At 46.9% G+C, this 26,453-nt stretch overlaps 1 protein-coding gene across 1 annotated transcript in view; it reads right to left on the minus strand.

Annotated features, from left to right (window-relative positions):
* Positions 1-26,453, minus strand: part of LOC139756074 (uncharacterized) — a 323,958-nt gene that overhangs the window by 98,909 nt on the left and 198,596 nt on the right. Inside the window, 2 exon segments of the mRNA XM_071675087.1 lie at positions 18,425-19,207; positions 19,209-19,342. Of these exon segments, the coding sequence (XP_071531188.1) occupies positions 18,425-19,207; positions 19,209-19,319 (894 nt within the window). The 5' untranslated portion in view covers positions 19,320-19,342.

Consider the following 26,453-nt stretch of genomic DNA (forward strand, 5'->3'; position numbering starts at 1 on the left):
ACCAACTCGCCAATAAGCCCCCCACCGGGGAATTTCCCCTCCCGTGATATTTCGCAACCGAACGCCTCCATGACGAGGCGGGAAAAATTCACCGACCCCCAAGCTGGCAACACCGGCCAAATTTACAGGCTGACAATCGTGACGTCATCGCCGCCACCTTATGCAACCACCTACCGGGGAAAACGTGATCCTTCGACTGTATATTTAACTTTATCTCTCGATAATATTTCTCGGCGCGTCCTTTTTTTTTTTTTCACCTTTCGATTCATGAATTTTTCCTCCCATCTCTTGCGTAAAGAGCGCGCGGGAATTTTATGGAATAATGTTATGGAATTTTCCAGAAAAAAACTGCTTTCACCCGTTTATATCTAGTATCGTGTGTTCAATGGTTTAACCCGAGGCATGGGTACATAACGTACTACACATGACGGTAAATATAATTCATCCTGCAGCATCGTGCAGTCCTGCCTATGTGTAGGTGGGTCGCTGGCGGAGACAAAGAAGAGTTTGGATTAGCGGAGTCATGGCAGGCGGGCCATGTCCTACTTCAACACACGTGTTTACTCGTATCTTTAGCGAAGACGTAATAATAATAATAACAACAACAACAATAATAATAATAACAGCTGTCAAGTAGCTGGCCTTTTGTTATACGTTTTGTAAACAACGCATACGTTTTCTATACGTATAAACAGCCCTAGTAAACAACGCATACATATGTAAACAGCCCAGGTGTTTACCTTGGAGCGAACAGATGAGGCGGAACTGACAGGTGCAGCAACCAATATAACCAGCGAGTCGAGACCTTGGGCACCAAAAGGAACTGACATCAATTTCAGCGCGTCGAACCCCCCCACACGAAAACTGGTAATTCCACCTAACATTTCAACACAGTTCTAAGAGTTCATACGGTCGGTATGTGGGACAGTATTGAATACGACACGGCAGATAGAAGGAGGCTGTGAATGGTGGATTAATCTGAAAGCAAATTAGAATAATTTAGTCGTAAGGGGTAGTAAAAATGATGGAAAATCAGGCTAGGCTAAGATTTAACAACGGAGCGAAACAGTACTTTCTATGCAAAGCCAGTTACGGAACTACGCTGTTATTCCAATTAATCGTGCATCTCTCTCTCTCTCTCTCTCTCTCTCTCTCTCCCCAGCCACAGAATGTATTGTACTATAATCATCTCTTCTTTTATATATATATATATATATATATATATATATATATATATATATATATATATATATATATATATATATATATATTTCATTGTCTGATGTAATGATGCAAGCAATATCAATCACTTTCTATCGTCAGCCAACCGTGTCTTTATTCTATTCTTTCAATAACACTCTTAGTCTTTTAACGAAGAACTTTTACTCTTCATTTACATTCACTTAGGCACATATGTACTTACGATTACACAGAAACTTGTATTCGCTAATAAAGGCAAACTGTCGACAATTCAGCACAGTTCGCTGCATTGACTGGGTTCGGTTCAAAGCGGTGAAACAGGTCGGAGTCCGAAGTGCTTTTATGAAGCAGCTTCACTGAGCTTCGCTGAACTCGGTCGAAACTCAAAAGAGACGTGATCTTCGACTCTCCACGCGAGGCCAGAATCACACTGTCTTGAGTAGGATGGTACGACCAGCTAGGCAAGATGGTACGTACGACCTCTTCTGAGCAGGATGGTACGACCCTTTTTTGAGCAGAAGGGGACGATCCTTTGGAGCAGGACAGCACACGACCCTTTTGAGTAGGACAACACACGACCTTTGAGCATGAAGGAACAACCCTAAAATATGACTGCGGGTCCTCGTGCAAGACCTTGTAGCAAAGGTATGGGTGTCTTGTTAAGCCTGTATTCAGCTCAGCCCTTAGGTGATAATGCCTTAGATCTCCTACCAGGCCTTAGGTCTTCTACCAAGCCTTAGATCTCCTACCAGGCCTTAGGTCTTCTACCAAGCCTTAGATCTCCTACCAGGCCTTAGGTCTTCTACCAGGCCTTAGATCTCCTACCAGGCCTTAGATCTCCTACCAAATCTTGGATCTCCTACCAGGCCTTGGATCTCCTACCAGGCTTTGAGGGGTCTACTGCCAGTCCTGGGGTCTACTACCAGTCCTAAGGAGGGGGGGGGGGGTGTCTGCTACCAGTCCAATCATTAACTTAAGCATTTTCCTACCTCCAACCATCCCTCACTCACTCACTCCCCTAGTGACCACTTCCAGACTCAGACCAGAGCAGAAAGTACTGTTGCCAATTACCTCATATTCCCAGGTAATGACCCGGAGTTTCCCTTCCTGGCCCAGTTCCGACGCGCGCCAAGCCCGCCCGCCCACACACACACACACACCATCGCCACAGACAGACGCCAGGCGAAGGTCTGCGACTCAAATCCTGGCCAATCCTGGGGTCCCCATCCAACCTAGGGTTACATTTTCCTACAGAGCAGGTCGATTTAAAAGGGTACCTGGCTTAGGCAAGTGTGTGTGTGAGTGTGTGTGTGTGTAAAAGAGTAAAGACATGGTGTAAAACTCTCCCCGACAAACATGATGACAAAATAAATAAATACTGCTCGAGCCGGAGGCTTCCCTCCCTCTGGTATGCGACCAACAGCATCGGGTTTCTGTTCCCACGGTGGTTGCTGGAAGGCCGCGGTCGGAGTAATGACGCTTGGCTCCCTCCCCCAGCGACTGTCTCTTCCAGCGACTGTTTTCCTCGGCGATTATCTCCCTTCAGCGACTGTCTCCTCCAGCGGCTATCTTCCTCAGCGATCATTTCCCCTCAGCGACTGTCTCCTCCAGCGACTATCTTCCTCAGCGATTATCTCCCCCGGTATTTACAGCCTCCCCTAGCGACTGCCCCATTTCCCCATTGATTTAACCCCTCCCCAAACACATATGCGAAGAACACAAAAGGAATTCAATTAGCAACAGACCACTGGGTCCTTTCGAGGCTATTTGTTGATAAAAGACATCAGAAACAGAGAGATCTGTGTGGTAGGAGCAGAAAAGGCATACAGATGATCCAGAGAGACAAAACCTTACAAATTCATGTGATTAAAGAGGCGTAAATGTTAATTGTGGACCCGAGGCGAAATGTTCATTAAGTCCATTCTTAGCTAATGCTTTCAACCACTCTCATTGCTAAGTCACTCCATTTGTTTACTATCCTCTTGAAGAAACAGTAATTCGCCTCATTAGAAGTAAAACGTTGGCCCACGAGTTAGTATCTACTTAAATCAGACGAATCAAGTGGTAAGTAGTTTTGTATCTACTTAAATCAGACTAATCAAGTCCTTAAGTAGTTTGTTCGTTTAAGGCTATCGAAGCCTTTCATAATTCTAAATATCTGTATTAGATCCCCTCTTAACCTTCTCTCTTCTAAGCTAAATACATACGAGTCGTTTACTCTCTCAGGCTTTGATTTTCAGTCCAGGAATCGTATTCGAGATGGGGGGACGCACCAGTAAGTCGTAATGAGCGGGGATGATTTCCCTGGCGACTTGAAATTCGAAACCCTTGCCTCCGAATCCATCCAGGAATTTTGTTCGCTCTTTTTTTTTTTATTACTTCCACGCACTGCTTACTTGGGCTTTTAAGTCACCAGATTATTATTACACGCCACGTCTTTTTTTTTTTTTTGCTTTCATCTACCTTTTGCAGCACAACATAAACGAAGCCTGCCTTTTCGTTCATTACAAATAGGGAAAACTTTCCACATATCGATATCAGAATTCATTTGCTACCTGTGAGCCCAGCCCACCGAAATGTTTAAGCCAATTTGAAACCGCACTCGTTCAAATTCTGTTGTAGACTTATTTCCAATCTTAGTTATCGCCTGCAAATTTCCATGATCTTGCACCCCATTATCAATATCCCTCCCCCTCATATGTGTATATATATATATATATATATATATATATATATATATATATATATATATATATATACCTCGCAAACGCGGGAGACAGCGACAAAGTATAATAAAAAAAATATATAATATATATATATATGAGAGAGAGAGAGAGAGAGAGAGAGAGAGAGAGAGAGAGAGAGAGAGAGAGAGAGAGAGAGAGAGAGAGAACCCGGTCCAAAGTGTGATCCCTGTGGCACACCACTTGTTATTTCAAACCATTCTGGGGCTTGGCCGTTAATCACTCACTCCTCGTTTACCGCCAGTCAACTAACTAGTTTCTTTAACCGCCGAAGTACGACCCCATTTGTATCCTGAGTATTAACTTTTGCTATCGGTAAACTTTGATGTGGAACTTCATCGAATCCCTTCTGAAACTCTGTGAAGATGAAAATAAATGCTTTAACTTCATCAAACAATAATGTGTTGGATTTAACTAATAGTGTGTGGAGTAGTAGAAACGACAAACTATACAAATGAGCCTGAAATTATATACCTGAACAGTACTCATATAGTAAACGAATGGGAACAGTTAGGCGACACAAGAGTAAATGCAACATCACTCAAGGAACAGTATATGACACAACAAAAAAGAAAAAGTTCAACGCACGGTGCCCATGTATAAAAATTCCCTCCACTCATTGCGTCCAAGAATGTGTATAGGTGATGCGTGTAGTGTTATGGAGTGCGTGTTCACGCGTGTGTGTAGTACCTGCACGTGTATGATTCCACGTGCATGGTGTTTTTTCATGCGCGTAGGAGTCCGCGCATGTCTGTTTCTGAGCACACGTCTCATCCGTGCGCAAGCGTCCGCTTGTGTGTGTCTTACCACGGGACCAAGTAGTTTGTGCGTGTATGTCTACTTACTTAACTGTTCTATCACTGGATGTGAAGAGAGGGAGCTTTACCCTAAAGGCATCCATCCCTTTTACTTAGAGCGTTTGGAATCTTCAAGTGATATCTGCACTTACTGCCAGATATGATTAAATCAACGGTCTTTCTTATATCTTTTTTTTTTTTTCTTTCCACTTCCGCTATACACGAAGGTAATATCTACAAACGCTAAACAAACATTTATATGAATTTTCGGTATCGTGGTGTGAAATCCACAGGTTCCATCAATCGCTCGATCGTTGCACACTACGTCCATGCAACATTGCAGTCTCTCTTGTATATGTAACAAATCCAGTTAAGCATATCTTTCCAACACAGAGTTTGGCAAGCAAGTTGAATGGGGTTTTCAACGGGCAAACGACAGACCATTTTACATTAAGGTAAACTACGTTTCATTTAGATATCATTTTCGTTTCTTTAATCAACCGATAAATATTAGAAGCAACGATAGTTCATGAGTGATTTTTTTCTTTTCTTTTTTTTGAGCAACCGATACGTATGACAAAAATGGCTAATCCAACCTAAAAAAAATATGGAAATAAAAGCAATACAAACCCAAGAAGCCTAGCCTACCTCAACCCACGAAGCATAGCTTACCCTAACCTAGCCGAGCGGAGCCTAGCCAAGCGGAGCCTAACCTAACCCAAGAAGCTTAACCTAACCTAGCCGAGCGGAACCTGGCCAAGCGGAGCCTAGCCTAACCTAACCTAACCTAACCTAAGAAGCTTAGCCTAGCCTAGCCAAGCAGCTTAACCTAACCTAGCCGAGCGAAGCCTAACCAAGCGGAGCCTACCCTAACCTAACCCAAGAAGCTTAACCTAACCTAGCCGAGCGGAACCTGGCCAAGCGGAGCCTAGCCTAACCTAACCTAACCCAAGAAGCTTAGCCTAACCTAGCCGAGCGGAGCCTAGCCAAGCGGATCCACGCCTACCCTACCGAGCCGAGCCTAGCCTAGCCTGACGTACACTCGCATTCCTGCGGGTACAACAACAGGCAGACTTCCAGTCACGACATGGAATCCGTTAATACGATTTTCGTCGACAGTGAAGCCAGAATAGCCTCGCTCCTTACGACTCCCTCACGTCGTCCCCCGCAAGCTCACACCTTGAGAGAGAGAGAGATAAATAGGGGCCCCCGTGCCCATGGCTACAACTACAATCACCATACAATGGAAATGAAACACTTCGCCATATTTATCACTCCTTCACATAACGTTTGTCACGTTTCCTCGCATATTCTACATTCATTAAAGTAAACGCTACATCTACCATCTTTTTCCAACAGTTTCTAAGGTGTTCCAATATTTCTACTGCACTGTTCACATCTCGCTATAATCTAAACATTTCTCCCAGTACTGGCCACACAACACCGTCCACCAATCACTGCAGCCGTTGTATGCTGCAGTACTTGTACGATATTGTTCACCAATCAAAATAATCGTTGCATGAGGAGGAGGAGGAGGAGGAGGAGGAGGAGGAGGAGGAGCGAGAGGACATTCAAGGTTGTCTGTGGACGAGAAGCAGTGTGGTGGAGTGACGGTGAGGCATACACACATATACGGGTGACACTGGACAGTGTATTATAACTCGGTAACAATGCACACACACACACACACACAAACTTAAAAATGCACTGAATAAAATCACACATATTGTCATCACACACTCCCTGGGACACCGTATCGCCCATTCATTAAAAAAAAAGAAAAGAAAAACTGCTGTTCTAATCAGGGACAAAGTCCCTTATCGAGGTGGCCCCCTGGCCTTTAAATAAAATATAAACGTTGTACTTTCTGAAATAATCACCGACTTTGACCAAGACCGACCAAGGCGTGAACTGTACGTGGGAAGTGATCCTTCTTCGCTTAACGGCTTGGATGCTGAAGCGCTCTCACCTACATGCCTCGGCGAATGAAATTTTAAACTCTACTTCATACACTAGTGACTGAGGACTGGACTCGGATGAAAAAAAAAAACTTACACAAGTTGTGGAAGCTTCCGCGGGGCAATGACACCAACATGGTGGATACTGAGGATAGAGAAACAGTCCTACCTCAAACTCCGAAGACACAGCGTCAAAAATAGGGTGCAGGTCGTAGCTATTATGGATAAAATATATACAAAAACAAATTTAGTGATTTGCAAACAAAAATCGACAACAGCCTATCCTCGAATTGCTATATAGTTGCTATATAGTTGCTATATACGACGTGCTATATAGTTGCTATATATGACGTGCTATATAGTTGCTATATACGACGTGCTATATAGTTGCTATATATGACGTGCTATATAGTTGCTATATACGACGTGCTATATAGTTGCTATATATGACGTGCTAAAAAGTTGCTACATACGACGAGCGTTAACATTGTTGTGGTTTGTATAATAGTAGCGGGCAGACAGGAACTAGGTCACGAGGACATGAACCATGGTCTGTGATAAATAAGAACCGAACCTCTGGCTCAGGGTAAGCTGGCACAGAGTCAAGTTTGGAGGTGTCGACTTTGGAGGAAGTCCTCAAGCCGTATTTGCTCTTAAACTCTACGTCAAGCAAGATGACCCGACCCTCCTACCCAGATGTGAGAGCAGAATTCCCCTTACAAGGACGAATCAATCCTCTCTCTCTCTCTCTCTCTCTCTCTCTCTCTCTCTCTCTCTCCACCCACAACTGATGGTCAGAATTGATGGAAATATCTTTCCGCATCACAGCAGGACCTACAGTGCAAGCTGTACAATAGGAAGTTTCTATTGTGTGTCTGGTTTCTGCTGACTTGGCGGTTTGCATAATGTCTGGTTTCCCACAAGGCTGTTTGTATAATGTCTGGTTTCCCACAAGCCTATTTGCATAATGTCTGGTTACTCACAAGGCGGTTTGTATAAAGTCTGGTTTCCCACTAGGCTGTTTGTATAATGTCTGGTTTCCTACAAGGCTGTTTGTATAATGTCTGGTTTTCTACAAGGCTGTTTGTATAATGTCTGGTTTCCTACAAGGCTGTTTGTATAAAGTCTGGTTTCCCACAAGGTTGTTTGTATAATGTCTGGTTTTCTACAAGGCTGTTTGTATAATGTCTGGTTTCCCACAAGGTTGTTTGTATAATGTCTGGTTATGCACAAGGCTGTTTGTATAATGTCTGGTTACGCACAAGGCGGTTTGTATAAAGTCTGGTTTCCCACAAGGCTATTTGTACAATGTCTGGTTTCTGACTAGGCGTTTGTATAATGTGTGATTTCTCACAAGGCTGTTTGTATAATGTCTGGTTTCAAGGTGAATTAGATGTCAGGGATATACGAAGTATATTGACTTGCACTGATTGGAGGACTGGATATACACAGTAAGCTTACCTGTAGTGACTGTCGGAATCACAGACATCAAATGAGACGTGACAATAACGAGGAGTTTTTGAGAGAAGAATAAAGGAGTTATAGGCATTTGGAGGACACTGGTTTCTTTGTCTTAATGTCAAGCCAATCATGGGAGAGTCATTACTGGGTACACGTATTAGATCAGCAGGTTAATACTCTTACAGTCGACACCTAACAGGTTAATATCATCAAACATCTGGTTATAAATATTCCAGATCAAGACTACCACCATTTCCAGAGTCGTCTGACTTCCTGCAGACAGATGGCATCGCTCGACACGTAAACAAGTTATGGTTCCCCAGAACACTGCTGGGGGGGGAAACTGAGACTCATTATGAACCAGAGAAACTGGAGGATCTCATGGTCGAAGGTGGGACGACGTTCTCCCACGAGAGAGAGGTCACTCCACACAACAGGCCCAGCGCCTGGAATTTTTTGAGCTCTGAAATATCTACCGTCCAGATATCATACACACAAAGACATAGCATTCCAGTGAGAGAGTATGGGTGATAGACACATCTCGAAGGGGTAAGTGGAGGGAGGCCAGTATAGAACGTAGTGGGTACAGTACATGGACCTACGTGGGTGACAGGTGGGGCCCCAGTGACCCCCAGGGACCTCCTCCCATCGGGGGGTGGGGATGGAGGTGGACTAGAATACATCAAATCCATGATACAGTACAGTTACAGGATAGAAGCAGACGAGAGCATCATAAAGAAAATATAATATTCGAGACCATTATGAGGACCAGCGATAACACCAAAGGACCCGTCTGCAGGAACACCTTTCTCATTGACCTCCCTAAACGTGTTATCAGAGTGAGGGAGTCAAGGTTCATCAAGAGAGTTTAGACCAATAATAATAATCAAACACTGTTAACTCCTTAAGACGAAGTGTTCGATTCCACATCTCACAACCCCCTGCCAGCTCTCGCAAACCCAAGTGCCTTACGGTGGTAGGAGAACTAGTAAGCGACCCTTTCAAGTTACTTCACAAAGTCGACGTCTCCTGACGACGATGAAGAAGTCATCATCATCATCATCATCACGAAGGCCAGGCGCTTCACCATGGCCTCGACTCGACTTGTCGCATCAACAGATCCCAAAACTCAGCTCCTCCCTCCCTTACCCCCATGGAAACTTCCCTTCCACAAAGAGATCCTATTAGGGGGGAGAAAAAAATGACTTCCTCTCCTCAAACAATGTCCTCCCCCGGCGCACGTCCTCGTGCCTCCCCACACAAGTAGGGGGCGCGGGGCCCTCCTCCACCCCTCACAACCCCTCTCTCTCTCTCTGTGTATATATATACATATACATATAATCCCCCGGGGGCCCCCTGGAGTGCTTGGTGAGCCACCAGCCCAGGGAGGGGAGGAGGGCATGGCGGCCTTGGCTGCGCGTCTCTGATCCTGCCTCCACCACCACCACCAACACCCGCCACAACGCACAACACTCAGGGTAGGAGCATCAACATCTCCACTACACACACACTGAGGACACTGTGCTTCGGAACGGTCAATATGAGCTATTTACTGTGACCCCTTAAGAACGACGGGGCGACCCTTGAGCACGACAGAGGCGACCCTTAAGAACGACGGGGCGACCCTTGAGCACGACGAGGCGACCCTTAAGAACGACGGGGCGACCCTTGAGCACGACGGAGCGACCCTCGAGCACGACGGTGCGGTCCTTGAGCACGACGGTGCAACCTTTGAGCACCACTGTACGACTCTTGAGCACGACGTAAGACCCTTGAGCACGAAGGTACGACCCTTGAACACGACGTTAAGATCCTTGGGTATTATGACAGACTTTAACTCGACCTCTAAACTGCTTTATTATAGACCTGGCCTTCAATAACCAAGGGTCGTACCAGCGTAATCAGGGAGTCGTCCCGTCGTGCTCAAGGGGCTCGCACCGTCGTGCTCAAGGGCCTCGCACCCTCGTGCTCAAGGGCCTCGCACCCTCGTGCTCAAGGGGCTCGCACCCTCGTGCTCAAGGGGCTCGCACCCTCGTGCTCAAGGGGCTCGCACCCTCGTGCTCAAGGGCCTCGCACCCTCGTGCTCAAGGGGCTCGCACCCTCGTGCTCAAGGGCCTCGCACCCTCGTGCTCAAGGTTAAACATTCAGAAATGCACGGGTTGTGACACCGTCTGGGAGAGGGGCGAGCCGGAACCCCCAGCTGGTCGTCCTGGTACGTACCGACATCGACGTCGTCCTCCTCCTCCCCCACCACCCTCCCTCCACAGCTCACCACCCTCCACCCTCCCGCGGGCTGATCCGGCCGGGCCATTTGTACCACTCTCTGCATTCCAAATACCCAGTGTGTCCCGGAGTGGGGTTCCAACCCGGGGGTCGGGGTTTATATAAGAGGCTCCTGGCTCCCGAGACCGTACCACCGGGAAGGACAGGCAACAAAAGACGACCACGACGCTCCAGGACGAGGATCTACCTGCTGGAGCGGAGCAACAGCAACAACAAGGCCCCCCCTAACCCTCAGTAGGTGACGGAGCCTCGCGTCACGGGTGTTACGTGAGCGACGGGGTGTGTGTGTGTGTGTGTGTGTGTGTGTGTGTGTGGCATGGTGGACTCACGTAAGGGGCCACACAAGCCACAGAAAAAAAAAAAAATGCCTCCACACACTCCTATCTCCCACAGACCAGGACAGGGAAAGGGGATGGGGTGTCCGTGGAGACACTTTACACCTGTGGTGGTCACGGATCATGATGATGATACCCACCTCCCACACCTCCTTTTTTAAAGTCTTACGCCTCACGAGACCTTCACACGCGCGCGCGCGTGGACACGCTACTGCCAGTGGCTCCATCATCAATACCAGGAACCAGTATAAGAGGAATGGGAGAGAGGGAGAGAGGGAGGGAGGGAACGAGGGAACGGGAGGGAGGGAACGGGAGGGAGGGAACGGGAAGGGAGGGAGGGAGGGAGTGAGGGAGGTGTGTGTATATGTACCACATCCAGTCCTCTGGTTGCAGGGGACGAGGGGAGGCACTGGTGGCCTCTCGTCCACAAGGGGGGGTGTAAAGAGAGGGGGCGGGGAGGAACTGGTGGGGAGGTACAGTGGTGTGTACCATACACGATGGTGGGCGGGGCACACCCTCATCTGGCTACCCTCCTGTACTGGTGTCACACACACACACACACACACACACACACACCCATGATCGTACTGTACCGTAAAACTATATATTTTTTTCTTTACGTTGGAGGCACCAGTCCCGCACCAAAGTCCACATCAAGGCCACGGCTTAATTGGAATAGAGAGAGGATTATGAGAAGGAAAAAAAAAGAGAAAGGGGAAAGTATTTAAGAATTTTGGAAGAAGTGAAAAACCCGTCCTTTGAAATGTGCCAGGTCACAGTTACTGAGGAAAGGACATGAGAAGGTAAGAGAGAACCAAAACTTCTTGATCAAATGGTCTGATGAATGTGTACAACGGTACAACCCCCTGAACAAGACGGTACGATCCTTCTAAGCACGACGGTACAACCCCCTGAACAAGATGGTACGATCCTTCTGAGCACGACGGTACAACCCCCTGAACAAGATGGTACGATCCTTCTGAGCACGACGGTACAACCCCCTGAACAAGATGGTACGATCCTTCTGAGCGGGAGTGTAAAGAGGTGTGTGTGTGTGTGTGTGTGTGTGTGTGTGGTACTTGTTTACGTTCAGTCTCTCTCACGATTATCTTCATTCACAACACGGCTGGGAGTCCACACGTGAGAGAGAGAGAGAGAGAGAGAGAGAGAGAGAGAGAGAGAGAGAGAGAGAGAGAGAGAGAGTACGAGAGAGTGTGTCAGCCATTCATAACACGATGTTATTCACAAGGAAAAAAAAAAAACCTTGACTTCCAAGGATCACATATCTCTTCTTTCTTTTTTACACTTAATATCCACACACACACACACACACACACACACACACACATACACACACACACACACACACACAACTTGCCAATCACACCCCCTCCCTCCCTCCTCCCCCCACGCAAGATGCGGGCGCCCCACACACACACACACACACACACTGGGCGTCTGAATTAAGCTTAAGGACAGAGCCACAACGATAGGGCTGAGGGCCACCAAACTGTCGTCCACCACCACCACCGAGTGAGAGAGAGAGAGAGAGAGAGAGAGAGAGAGAGAGAGAGAGAGAGAGAGAGAGAGGTTTAACACCCAGAGGCTCATGGCAAGATGGTGAGGCAAGAACGTGTGGTCACCACCACCACCACGAGAGAGAGAGAGAGAGAGAGAGAGAGAGAGAGAGAGAGAGAGAGAGAGAGAGAGAGAGAGAGAGAGAGAGAGAGAGAGAGGTTTAACACCCAGAGGCTCATGGCAAGACGGTGAGGCAAGAACGTGTGGTGGCTGGGATGGTATGGATGGGAAGGAGTATACGTTCTTCTGTCTACGTGGTGGTGGATGGTATGGACGGACGGACAGGAGTATAGGTTCTGTCTACGTGGTGGTGGATGGTATGGACAGGAAGGAGTGTAGGTTCTGTCTACGTGGTGATGGATGGTATGGGTGGACGGAAAGGAGTACAGGTTCTGTCTACGTGGTGGTGGATGGTATGGACAGGAAGGAGTATAGGTTCTGTCTACGTGGTGGTGGATGGCATGAGTGGACGGAAAGGAGTGCAGGTTCTGTCTACGTGGTGGTAGACGGTTTGGACGGACGGAAAGGAGTGTAGGGTCTGTCTACGTGGTGGTGGTGGTGGATGGTGAGGACGGAAGGTCGTCAAGGTGACGTGGTAAATGCCGGCAGTAGTTGACAGTGGTTTAATAAAGGTTATTTGATGGTTGAGAAAGTCCAAGAGACGAGGCCCCACCACGAGTGTAGAACTCCCTCCCTGTAATGCTCACACACACACACACACACACACACACACACACACACACACACACACACACACACTGTAATAACTGTAATACCTCGACTGTATCTATTCAGCCAAATGGCTGCCTACATCCAATAAATCATAATCTGTTTACTCAATTCATTTATTTAATTTATAACTTAAAGGAGAAGAATAGTGTTAGCGCCAGCGTGGGCCAGGTGCTGGTGTTGTGCACTGGACACGACCACACATTACTTGTACACCATCGTATAGAGTGATCCAGTTCGTCCAGTACCAGATAAGTTAAGCACGACGGTATGGACCCACGAGCACGACGGTAAGTCTCTGAGCACGGCGGTACGTCTCTGAGTACGACGGTACGTCTCTGAACACGACGGTACGTCTCTGAGTACGACGGTACGTCTCTAAGCACGACAGTACGTCTCTGAACACGGTGGTATGACGCTTGAGCACGACGGTACGTTTCTGAGCACAACGGTACGTCTCTGAGTACGACGGTTAAGTTTGAGCACGACGGTACGTCTCTGAGCACGACGGTCACCTGTCTCATTAAGCACACTATCTCGAAGCACCGTCGTTGCGACCTGAAGCACGACGTACGACCTGAAGCACGACGGTACGACCCTGAAGCACGACGTATCGAATCCTGAAGCACGACGGTACGTCTCTGAGCACGACGGTGCGACCCTGAATCATCATTATAGCACATCTCAGAGCACCTCGTTGCGACCCTGAAGCACGACGTTACGACCCTGAAGCACGACGGTACGACCCTGAAGCACGACGTTACGACCCTGAAGCACGACGTTACGACCCTGAAGCACGACGGTACGACCCTGAGTACGACGGTACGTCTCTAAGCACGACGGTACGACCCTGAAGCACGACGGTACGACCCTGAAGCACGACGTACGACCCTGAAGCACGACGGTAAGACCCTGAAGCACGACGGTACAACCCCCTGAACAAGATGGTACGATCTTCTGAGCACGACGGTACGTCTCTAAGCACGACGGTACAACCCCCTGAACAAGATGGTACGATCTTCTGAGCACGACGGTAAGTCTCTGAGCACGGCGGTACGTCTCTGAGTACGACGGTACGTCTCTAAGCACGACGGTACAACCCCCTGAACAAGATGGTACGATCTTCTAAGCACGACGGTACGACCCTGAAGCACGACGTTACGACCTGAAGCACGACGGTACGTCTCTGAGTACGACGGTACGTCTCTGAACACGGTGGTATGACGCTTGAGCACGACGGTACAACCCCCTGAACAAGATGGTACGATCCATCTGAGCACGACGGTACAACCCCCTGAACAAGATGGTACGATCTTCTGAGCACGACGGTACAACCCCCTGAACAAGATGGTACGATCCATCTGAGCACGACGGTACGTCTCTGAGTACGACGGTACGTCTCTGAACACGGTGGTATGACGCTTGAGCACGACGGTACGTCTCTAAGCACGACGGTACGACCCTGAAGCACGACGGTACGTCTCTGAGTACGACGGTACGTCTCTGAACACGGTGGTATGACGCTTGAGCACGACGGTACGTCTCTGAACACGGTGGTATGACGCTTGAGCACGACGGTACAACCCCCTGAACAAGACGGTACGATCCTTCTGAGCACGACGGTACGTCTCTGAGCACGACGGTACGTCTCTGAGTACGACGGTATGATGTTTGAGCACGACGGTACGTCTCTGAGCACGACGGTGCGGTCCTTGAGCACGACGGTACGTCTCTGAGTACGACGGTACGTCTCTGAGTACGACGGTACGTCTCTGAGTACGACGGTACGTCTCTGAGTACGACGGTACGTCTCTGAGTACGACGGTACGTCTCTGAACACGGTGGTATGACGCTTGAGCACGACGGTACGTCTCTGAACACGGTGGTATGACGCTTGAGCACGACGGTACGTCTCTGAACACGGTGGTATGACGCTTGAGCACGACGGTACGTCTCTGAACACGGTGGTATGACGCTTGAGCACGACGGTACGTCTCTGAGTACGACGGTACGTCTCTAAGCACGACGGTACAACCCCCTGAACAAGATGGTACGATCTTCTGAGCACGACGGTACGTCTCTGAACACGGTGGTATGACGCTTGAGCACGACGGTGCGGTCCTTGAGCACGACGGTACAACCCCCTGAACAAGATGGTACGATCCATCTGAGCGGGAGTGTAAAGAGGTGTGTGTGTGTGTGTCGTGTGTGTGTGTGTGTGTGTGTTGGGGAGGGGGTGATGGGGGGAATGGGGAGAGGAAGAGGAGGAGGGGAGGAGGAGGAGGAGGAGGAGGGGAGGGGAGGGGAGGGGTGAGGAGGAGGGGAGGGGAGGGGTGAAAGGGTGGAGGTGTGGTTCTGTGTCAAGGGTAAGAAAGTCATTTAGGTTCACGTCGCCCCCAACACCCACCCCACATTCCCCCACCAGTAATAACAATATGTACCACCTCCCTCCCTCTCTCTCTCCCTCCCTCTACTGTGGTGGTGGTGGTGGAGGGGTGGTGGAGGGGTGGGGAGGGGGGGGAGACCGAGGACGCGACCTCCACCTCTTCGAGAGAGTCAGGATATTACCTCCAACACCCACCAACCACCATCCCTCCCTCACCACCACATGGGAGTTCTCCACATGCCATCCTTTATCACTATCACTTGGAGAGGTGGTGGGTGGTGAGGGGTTTGGAGGGAGGACTAACATAATTCCCCCTTCCTCCTCACACATCCCTCCTTCCTCCTCCTCTCCCACAGTAGCACCACTACCTCCTCCCCCACGCTGGAACACCCACCAACAACAACCCCAACAGCAACACACCCCGACCCCTCAGTGCCACACACACACACACACACACACACACAGTGGCAACCCCACCGAGGCAAACACCCAGTGCCACCGCCCCCAGGCAAACACCCAGTGCCACCGCCCCCAGGCAAACACCCTGTGCCACCGCCCCCAGGCAAACACCCTGTGCCACCACACACACAGTGCCAGGAACACCCAGTGCCACCACACACACACACACACACACAGTGCCAGGAACACCCAGTGTAACCCCAAGGCAAACACCCTGTGCCAACAACGGCCACCACACACAACCAGTGCCACTCCCCCTCAGTCACACACCCAGTGCCAGAAACCTTCACCATCGCTCGTCACCAAGCCCTTGGCCCGCTTTGCATAAACACACACACACACACACACCCGGTGTGTGTTCTGAGGTCCCCCGACGTGTCCTGTCCTCACACAGCTGTGTGTGTGTGTGTGTGTGTGTGTGTGTGTGTGTGCTGCTCATGCCCACAGTGATACACACAAGTCTGTCCTTATTAGCACACCCACACGCCCGTGGCTGTGTGCTGTGTCTGACAACCTTCACTACACACACACACACATGTTACATCCTGATGGTGAACCTTCGTTAACCTTCACCACACAGACGTTACATCCTGATGATGGTGAACCTTCGTTAACCTTCACCACACACACGTTACATCCTGATGGTGATCCTCTGTTAACCTTCACCACACACACGTTACATCCTGATGATGGTGATCCTTCGTTAACATTCACTACACACACACACAGACACGTTACATCCTAGTGTTCTGTCTGTGATCTACAACTCTCCCTAAGTGCTCCGGCTGATGGTCGTAACGAGCCGTAACGAGCCGAGGTGAGTGGGGAACGCGTGCCGCGGGAGGAGCTGGAACTACTTTACAGTGTCACCAGAACCCGCGTCTCCTGTATCTAGGAGAAGGTTATCAACCACGCCGTTCGAAACCCGGTCGTGTGTGTGTGTGTGTGTGTGTGTGTGTGTGTGTGTGTGTGTGTGTTTTTGTGTGTGTGTGTGTGTGTGTTAGTTACTCATTCATAACTTCAAGACATGGTATACATGAAAGGCTACATAACAGGGTATCGTGGGTCATACATACAGTGAGCGCGTATGTGATTTTAGAATAATTCACAACATCTGATAAGAATAAAGTTCATATCTATTTTCGACGAGCTGAATAATGTTCTTGGCAGTCGAAAAGCATAAACCCACATATATATAACTTCCTAACCATCTATGCCAATAGATAATATATATATATATATATATATATATATATATATATATATATATATATATATATATATATATATATATATATTCCTATGAGTCCACAGGGGAAATGAAACACGGTAAGTTCCCAAGTGCACTTTCGTGTAATAATCACATCATCAAAGGATATGATAAATATATACATCCCTACAATACACAAACTAAATAATTTCCCAACCAACACATCTGTTGGCAGCTCACATCTTAACTCTCACGAAGCCCAAACAACATAACCTACTCAATGGTTGGCAACCAGCCCAGGGTGTCGGGAATCTTAGCTTATTCATTTTTTTTTTCAAAGTTTTCAACTGTCTATAGATTACACAGACTCGCAATTCAGCGATGGCATGGGTGGAGGATACATGGCTAAGGGTGTGGGGCAGGTGGAGGCTCGAGTACATCAACAACACACAGACACAGGAGGAGCCAGAGTAGACCCACAGGGACCCATCCCCATCCCCTAGAGAGCCAGGGGTGGTGTGTGTTACGGGGGGGGGGGGGAGCAGAACATGCGTCATCCACAATGCGTCACCGCTCGTAACAAACCCCTGGTCAGCGGGTTCATATAAATGGTCATTCAAAAACACCTTATTCAACGAGGATTTTTTTTCTTTTTTCTTTTCTGAATTCTTTAAGCAAATATAAAAATCTCTGGCTCGCCTTAACCTGAGTACGAAGGTAAACACACGAACGTGAAACACGATTACCAATGGTACTTAAAATTGTGATGGTCAACTCGTCGTCCTCCTCCTCGGGTTAAGGCCATCGCGCGAGTCTGCACGGAAGACGCCACCTCCATGATCAGGAGGACCATGTGTGTGTGTGTGGGTAACTCTACTCCTGGTATGTGTAAGGCGGGCCGGAGCAATACAGTGTCTAAGGGTCGACTCTACCAGACGGTACACATGAAAACTTGCGAAGTTGACGAGATAAAATAAAAGGAGGAGGAGGTTATTTACCCCAGCCACAAATTTTGAGGAGATTCGCTTAGCTTACCTGTGCCATAATATCCAGGGGAGGAACCACCTACAATGCTACTAACACAGATCTCAAGGGTGAGGAGACTCACCTAAAACCTGGCACCTGCTGTGCTACTAACACAGATCTCAAGGGTGAGGGGACTCACCTAGAACCTGGCACCTGCTGTGCTACTAACATAGATCTCAAGGGTGAGGGGACTCACCTAAAACCTGGAACCTGGCGCGCTAGCAACCCCTAACCTGGCCAAGTTTAAGTTGTACTCACCTGAAACAGGTTGGCTGTCAGCTCCTGCAGTTCGTTCTCCACTTCGTCCCTGATTTTTGATAACCGGTCCACCTCCTCCTCCTTCTGCTTCAGCTCATCCTTCACCTTCTCGAGCTCCTCCTCCACGTCCTCAAGCTTCGAGGGCGACGTTCCGTTGACCCCCTCACAAGACCCGTTCAGGGAGTGTCCGTTCACTTCCAGCACTTTGGCTGGCGAGTGTGAGTTGGAGTAGGAAGAGCTGGATGAAGAGGGGGAGGAGGTGGAGGAGGAGGAGGAAGTAGAGGAAGAAGGAGAGGAGGAGGCAGAGGAGGAGTGCGACCTGGCAGAGATGCTGGATATAGACTTAGTCGGGGAGGAAGCCGGTGTGACGGAGACTTTGGTCGGGGAGGAGGCCGGGGTGACGGAGATCTTGGTCGGGGAGGAGGCCGGGGTGACGGAGACTTTGGTCGGGGAGGAGGCCGGGGTGACGGAGATCCTGGCCCCGTCGTAGGCGCTGTTGACCCCCGACTCCTGCAGCCGCAGGTGGACGTCGTTCAGAGACAGCGCGTCCGCGGACAAGTCCTCACCGGCGCCGTTCTGGCCCTGCTCGGCCTTGGCCAGGTACCCCGCGCCGTTCTGGAGCGCCTCCGAGTACGCCTCGAGGTCCAGGTTGGCGGCGTCGAGGAGCAGGCGGGCGTTGGGCGCTTCGAGGAGCAGCCGGGGGGAGTAGGGCGCCACGATGTGCCCGTCCGAGGTGAGGCCCCTGGATGCCATGACATGACACTTGAGCGCCGTGACCTTGGCCTCTCACGTCCTGCCGCCAGCCCTCCATTTCGGAGACGCCATTGGTGCCGTCCTCCTCGGGCGGCCTGGAGCCACCCGCTAGCCCCGCGGACGCCGACACCGCCACGCTCATCGCGATCACTCCGCTCCACACATCTGGAAACGACGACACGACCATGTTAGTCTCCAGTGGGCCTCACCACACACACACACACGCACGAGCATTCAACACAAAAAAGTTCCTTCCTAACACAACACACATAAACACACACACACACACGAGCATTCAACACACAAAACTTTCCTTCCTAATACAACACACAAACACACACACACACGAGCATTCAACACACAAAACTTCCTTCCTAACACAACACACACACACACACACACACACACACACACACACACACAAGAGCATTCAACAAACAAAATTTCCTTCCTAACACAATACACACATCACTTCCTTCCTACCACAATACACAACGCCTCCCCTCCAACCACAACACACACGACACTTCCTTCCTTCCTACACGAATTATCCTCTCCAGTACACTTGTACACCTAACGCAATACTTACACACCTTCCTAAACCATGACGAACTTACTCCGATAATAATAGCAACATGATAATAAGGTAATCATTATTGATTCCTAGGAATACTCAACAAACTTATACCTCTGTAATTTGAACACTCCCCTTTATCCCCTCTGCCTTTGTACAAAGGCACTATGCATGCATTCCGCCGATCCTAAGGCACTTCACCATGAGCCATACATACGCTGAATATCCTCACAAATTTACAGCAAAGGATTGGGAAAAACATGAAGCTGTAGAAATAAAATAAAAGGAAAAAAGAGGGAGTTTAACATCTTCATATATGTACTACGGTGGAGGTTATAACACTAATCCTATTGGGACTAGCGATTACCCTTGTAGCTGTTTGTACAAGCTGGTATGGAGCTCGAAGGATTTACCAAATGGCGTCCTAGCTTCGTCTCTTCGATGTATATCAACTGACTTATATTTCTATCTTGTTTCTCCTCTGATGATGTGATTATTACACGAAAGTGCACTTGGGAACTTATCGTGTTTCATTTTCCCCGTGGACTCACAGGAATATATATTATATATATATATATATATATATATATATATATATATATATATATATATATATATATATATATATTTATTTATATTTATTATACTTTGTCGCTGTCTCCCGCGTTTGCGAGGTAGCGCAAGGAAACAGACGAAAGAAATGGCCCAACCCCCCCCATACACATGTATATACATACGTCCACACACGCAAATATACATACCTACACAGCTTTCCATGGTTTACCCCAGACGCTTCACATGCCTTGATTCAATCCACTGACAGCACGTCAACCCCGGTATACCACATCGCTCCAATTCACTCTATTCCTTGCCCTCCTTTCACCCTCCTGCATGTTCAGGCCCCGATCACACAAAATCTTTTTCACTCCATCTTTCCACCTCCAATTTGGTCTCCCTCTTCTCCTCGTTCCCTCCACCTCCGACACATATATCCTCTTGGTCAATCTTTCCTCACTCATTCTCTCCATGTGCCCAAACCACTTCAAAACACCCTCTTCTGCTCTCTCAACCCATATGTGTATGCGCACACAAAACGCACCCAGCCTAGCTATGCGCCTCCTACCGAAAATGATCATACAGCCCATCTAATTCATACGTGAAGGCTTGAGAGACTCGGGAGGACCAAGATAAATTTACAGCTTCTTGCTCAGTGGTGGTGTACCAGTGACCGGAGATGATCATGCGGGCCATTTTCTACATCTCTCTCCTCTCAGCCTTTGTGTGTGTATGTGTGTGTGTGTGTGTGTGTGATGGTACGAGATGAAAACCAGGCATGGGGGGTGGTGTGGGGGTGGAGATACCTTGAGGAGAATGAACACTTATGTAAATGTCCTTGAGTTCTGGCGCAGAGTAAATCGTGGGAAGATGGCCGACCCTCGGAACTCTGCTCTCTGCTCTGCTTCCTCATTACGTGCTGCACAGGCTGCCTGGCTGGCTGGCTGCGACCGTTCCATGGCTGTCATTCTGCCTCTAATCTCGGTCTGAGGTCATGAGCCCGCTGTGGCAAGTTACTTCACTCTAGGCCACGCAGCTGGCCAAACCACTTTGTTTCCTGACACTCGCCAAGTGATGCTCAACATTTCTTCGAGTCGTCGTCTCATTCCGGAAAGCTCCTAATTATCATCACTACTACTACTACTATTATTATTATTATTATTATTATGATTATTATTATTAACTGTTTTTATCAATTACTATCTTTGTCTCTTTCCTGGCGCTATTACGCTAACGCGGGAAAAGCCGATCAAGTATAAAATGAATATCATACTCTTATTATAATCATTAATAATATCATAATCACTATCATTACTGACCGACATAACATTATTGAGAGCGTGGATGCAGGCAGAGAGTGTTCATTTCCGACCCTATCCTAAATCTAAGCCGCTCTGACAGCGCACCTCCATAGCGACAACCTTGCACCGGAGCTTTTTGTCAAAGGTCACAAGTTGCGTGGCACGGGCACCAGAGGCCTAGAAGTTGACCGGCTGTGGTTGTGGTGTCTGCCAGAAAGTGTGTTAACTTTCTCCAAGTTGTGTGGCGTCTAGGTAAAAAGTCTTTGGAGGTCATGAGCTGCCTCAATAATAATAATATAATACTATTATTATTATTATCATTATTATTATTATTATTATTATTATTATCATTATTATTATTATTATTATCACATGTAAGTAATGGAGATGAAAGGAGACAGGATCTAAAATTCTTGCCTCCGGGGTGTCTTACGACACACACACACACACACACAGGTAACAAACAGATGACAAGCCTAGTCAAATCCTACACTTTCACTCCCGACCATACACACTTTCCCTCTGCTACACCCCTTCCCTCAAAGACCTAGCCCACACGCTCACCTAACAGGCTTGCGGCTGCAAAACATAATTATCAGTTACCCCAAACCTCACTCCCCTTCACCAAGAATAATAATCATAAAAAAACAATCAGGAACACAAAACTGTCCTGGCATCCTCTTGTGCAAAGTAGGAAGCAATTAAATTCATGATATTTACCCTGACATACATTTTCACTGTACGTTTGTTGTATTTCCTAAAATCCCTCAAAATCAAGAAAAAAATATATATATATAAATGTATGACCTTAATATTAGCCTCGTTCGAAAGAAAAACAAAAACAAAAAACAACCTTAGGAGCATTATTCTTAATTATGATAATACAGGAAGCCTATCTCTTGTTCTACACGATTTCCCTCCAATCGCTGCACAAAAAAAAAAAAAAAAAAATCAGAGCTTGAGCTATAACGGTAGGCAATGAAGATCATCATGTGATATCATATAACATTTACGTGAAGCTGCGCATCAACAACGTATCTTTGGTATCTAACGCTCTTAGCCTAACGGTCAACTGTTTATACGTACACGAGTGGAGACATTCCAACCACATTGCATCTCTCTCTCTCTCTCTCTCTCTCTCTCTCTCTCTCTCTCTCTCTTACCAAGCTAAAAGCACTCGGCCTCATAAAGCACTAGCTATAAACCCCCGACAGTTATTCCACGAGCAAGACAATTCGACCTTCTGGCAGGACAATACGAGCCTTGGTCATCACAGTCTAGGGTCATGCTGTCGTGCTCAAGGGTCATGCACTGACGTGCTTCGAGAAGTTAAAGTTATCTCTAAATATTTAATAACACGCCACAAATACCATCTTACCAAAGCCAAAACCTAGTTAACAACATTCTTTAATTCATATTTAAAACTAAACTGAGAACAAGATGCTCTTGTGTTGCATCACCACACACGAGTAAAAACTAAATGACATGGTGTTTATCTTTGCCTTGTACAAATATGCTATTAATCTGAACTTCCCATCTTTAAGCAATCTCGATCTAGAGCACCTATGTAAAAAAAAAAAAAATCATCACCTTAACCTAATATGTAAATTTATATAACTACATGCCCTAGTATCTAACCCTGTTGTCACATCTGCAAGACTTATAAAAACAGGTGTTGTACGTATTGAAGCCTCCTTCAAAACAGTTATCGCAAGTTATCGTGCTAACAAGGGTGTGTCTACGGACAAGAAAGTCGTACGGTTGACGTAAATGTCCCGCCTACATCTTCTGTAATGGCCGGGACACAGAAATCCAACATTAGCCCACCTTATCTGCAGCGTCCCTGCTGCAGTAACGGTACGGTACACACATAACATCACGAAGCCTTCATGGCTGAAGGCACTTGGAAATAACCAAATTGACATTATGATTTCCTTCAGTGTAAACTAAATTCTCTAGCACGTAACTACAATGGCCCGGTCTAAGCAAAACCATTCATGGTATGAGGAGGTTGAAAATTAAAAAAAAATCCCATTTTCGCGATTTTTTCCCCCGAAATGATGAAAAGAAAGACTCAAAAGAGCTTTTCAAACTGATTTGACAGCTAAGTTTATTAATTTGCTCCGTGGAAGCCTATGTGGCAAAAACATCTAAGCAATACTATACAAAGGAATTACCATGGTATAACCAGAGCACATTTTTTAAAGTTCGTACAATGAGAGGGGACAACTGCCAAGAAACACAAACCCATGGAATTACCATGACTCTATTTACAGAAACATCTGCAGAGTCAAAATATGGAAAAATGCATAAGACTACCATCACTGGGGTTTCCCCTACGCCTGGTGAGACGACAAAACCACTTCAAGGACATGAATATCACCATTAATGTTATCCCAAGTTCTTCTTGGAAAATGTCAACGGGAGAATCCGTTTTCTATTATGATGGGGGTAACCACAACATTTACGATGGTAAAGAATCCGACTTCCTATCAGGGGAACACATTTAGCCACCCTGCTTCACCAGAAGAAAAGGAATTCACACGCACGTCTAACAAACGCATTAAAACACTTATCCTTCATGTTGTAACAAATGCAAGAAATACGGTCGTCCATCATAGGGATTACTATACAATATAAAATGCATTACTCCTATCGACTATGTCTACCGTGTTCCATGCATTACCCTCAGAAAGACATACGAGGTCTGTTTGTATTTCCTCCACGAACGTCTAAATTCTTGACAAATTTGTTTTACAATCTTCCCAATGATAACATCGCCTCCCCAAGCCCTGGGAATCCCTCGGTTGTGGGTCAACCATCCACCCGGAAGGAAAGTATTCAAGTCAGCATTGAACAAAGGGGCTGGTTGTTTACATTCTACTGGTCCAGCTGATTGGGTGAGTTTTTCGTCCATTGAGCGAGAAACCACATGACGACGACCACCTGCCGATGGCCACCGCCGCCCACAACGCCAAGGATCAGTTTCTAATAAAAACATTCCTCATATTTAATGTCGAGCGTAACGGAAGCCTCTTCCTATTTGTGATGCTGGAAGATATATCTTATCAAAATAATCAGGTCAACCGTCTTCTTTGGTGGGAAAGACGATGAATTCCCGCCCATCACTGAGCTTTAGGGGGGGAGGTCTGTCTCCGCGCGCCAATTTGGCCTGTGACCAACGGAATGTGCTACGACGTAATGGCTTCGTGCCATACTACCACCTTTTATGTAACAACCACCAGCAGTAACAAGTCTTTTTAACCATAACAGCTTAGCCGAAGACTGACACAAATACACGAGTAATATCTTCCGTCTTAAATAAGCTAGCTCGTACGCGTCTCTTTAACATATAAGCGAGGATATAATGCGGTACGAACGGATCAGTCCGTCCCCCACACCTCCCAGGGTCCCGACCCATGAAGCCTCGCTGGTATTGCCAAGCCAACTGTGCTAGGCTAACAATGGCTCCCCGCGCAACCCTACGTTCCTTCCTACCAATGCCTTTGTTTACATCGCCGCGCAAATGCTCTTTACTTTCCTTATGTTTTAAGGCAAGAGGATTCTTAATGCTTCAACTGTTCGGAATACTATAATTTGTTTTTTTGTTTCTTAGCATTAATATATCCTGGTTAGAAATACATGGAATAGAAACGATTTTTGATAGCATTTAACAAAGCCAACTGAACACGTAAGCAAGACCTAACCAAAGTTATAAGACTTGCGCATGACGGCGTGTCATACCTAAGGGTTTTACTATCATGGGTGTTGGAGGGCGTCACCTGAGCTTTGTACGTGAGGAACAGGTCACCATGACAAGATTATAATCGCCCAGACTCAACACTTCCTCCCTCTGCCGGCCAACGACTCGTACCCAGCAGTTTACTTATAAAGGCCTTCCTCTGAACATTAAATTACAACCACTACCACCACCACCACAACCATTCTCAAACAGTTACAACACTGGAAACTCAATGGACCATTTCCGTAACAAATTCCAATGAATAATAATAAAAAAATAAGCGAAAGGAAATAATCATATGTGGTTAAACCGATTCGTAATCATACTCACAAAGGAGACCCAGTTCTTAAAATACAGTTCACTGTCCGATTCTTGCTTTAAAGTATGAGGTCGCCACACTAATTAGTTCATACGGTCGGGGCAGACATTCCAACGGCAATCCCCCCTTCATATCGCCTTCCAATTATGTCATAGCAGCACGGGGTATGTTAGCTCAAACTTGGCTATATTTCAAACCAACGGGATTCCTCTTTGTATATTACTATTAAAATTTTATTTCTAATCAACACACACACACACACACATATATTGGAAAGGATCACAATTTTGCGCGTGATCAAGATATTCCTATGAGTCCACGGGGAAAATGAAACACGAAAAGTTTCGTGTTTCATTTTCCCCGTGGACTCATAGGAACACACACACACACACATATATATATATATATATATATATATATATATATATATATATATATATATATATATATACATATATATATATATATATTATATATATATATATATATGTATATATATATATATATATATATATATATATATATATATATATATATATATATATATATATATATATATATATAATTTAATGCCACGAAAATGTAAACTTTAAAAAAAATCTTAAAACTACACTAGCAATGCATTAAGCTTCCCTGAAACGTAAAACTGTCAACCCAAAAAACGTTCCTGTTCGACTCGAAAAATATTTGTTTTCATAGTAAACCAACACTAAAACTTTAAACTTGTTCTAGTGTTAAACCTAAGCATTATCTTCTTACCAGCCTAGTCTTTACCAACCTTACTC

This window comes from Panulirus ornatus, chromosome 20 (genome assembly GCF_036320965.1).
Source record: "Panulirus ornatus isolate Po-2019 chromosome 20, ASM3632096v1, whole genome shotgun sequence".
NCBI classification, from domain to species: Eukaryota; Metazoa; Arthropoda; class Malacostraca; order Decapoda; family Palinuridae; genus Panulirus; species Panulirus ornatus.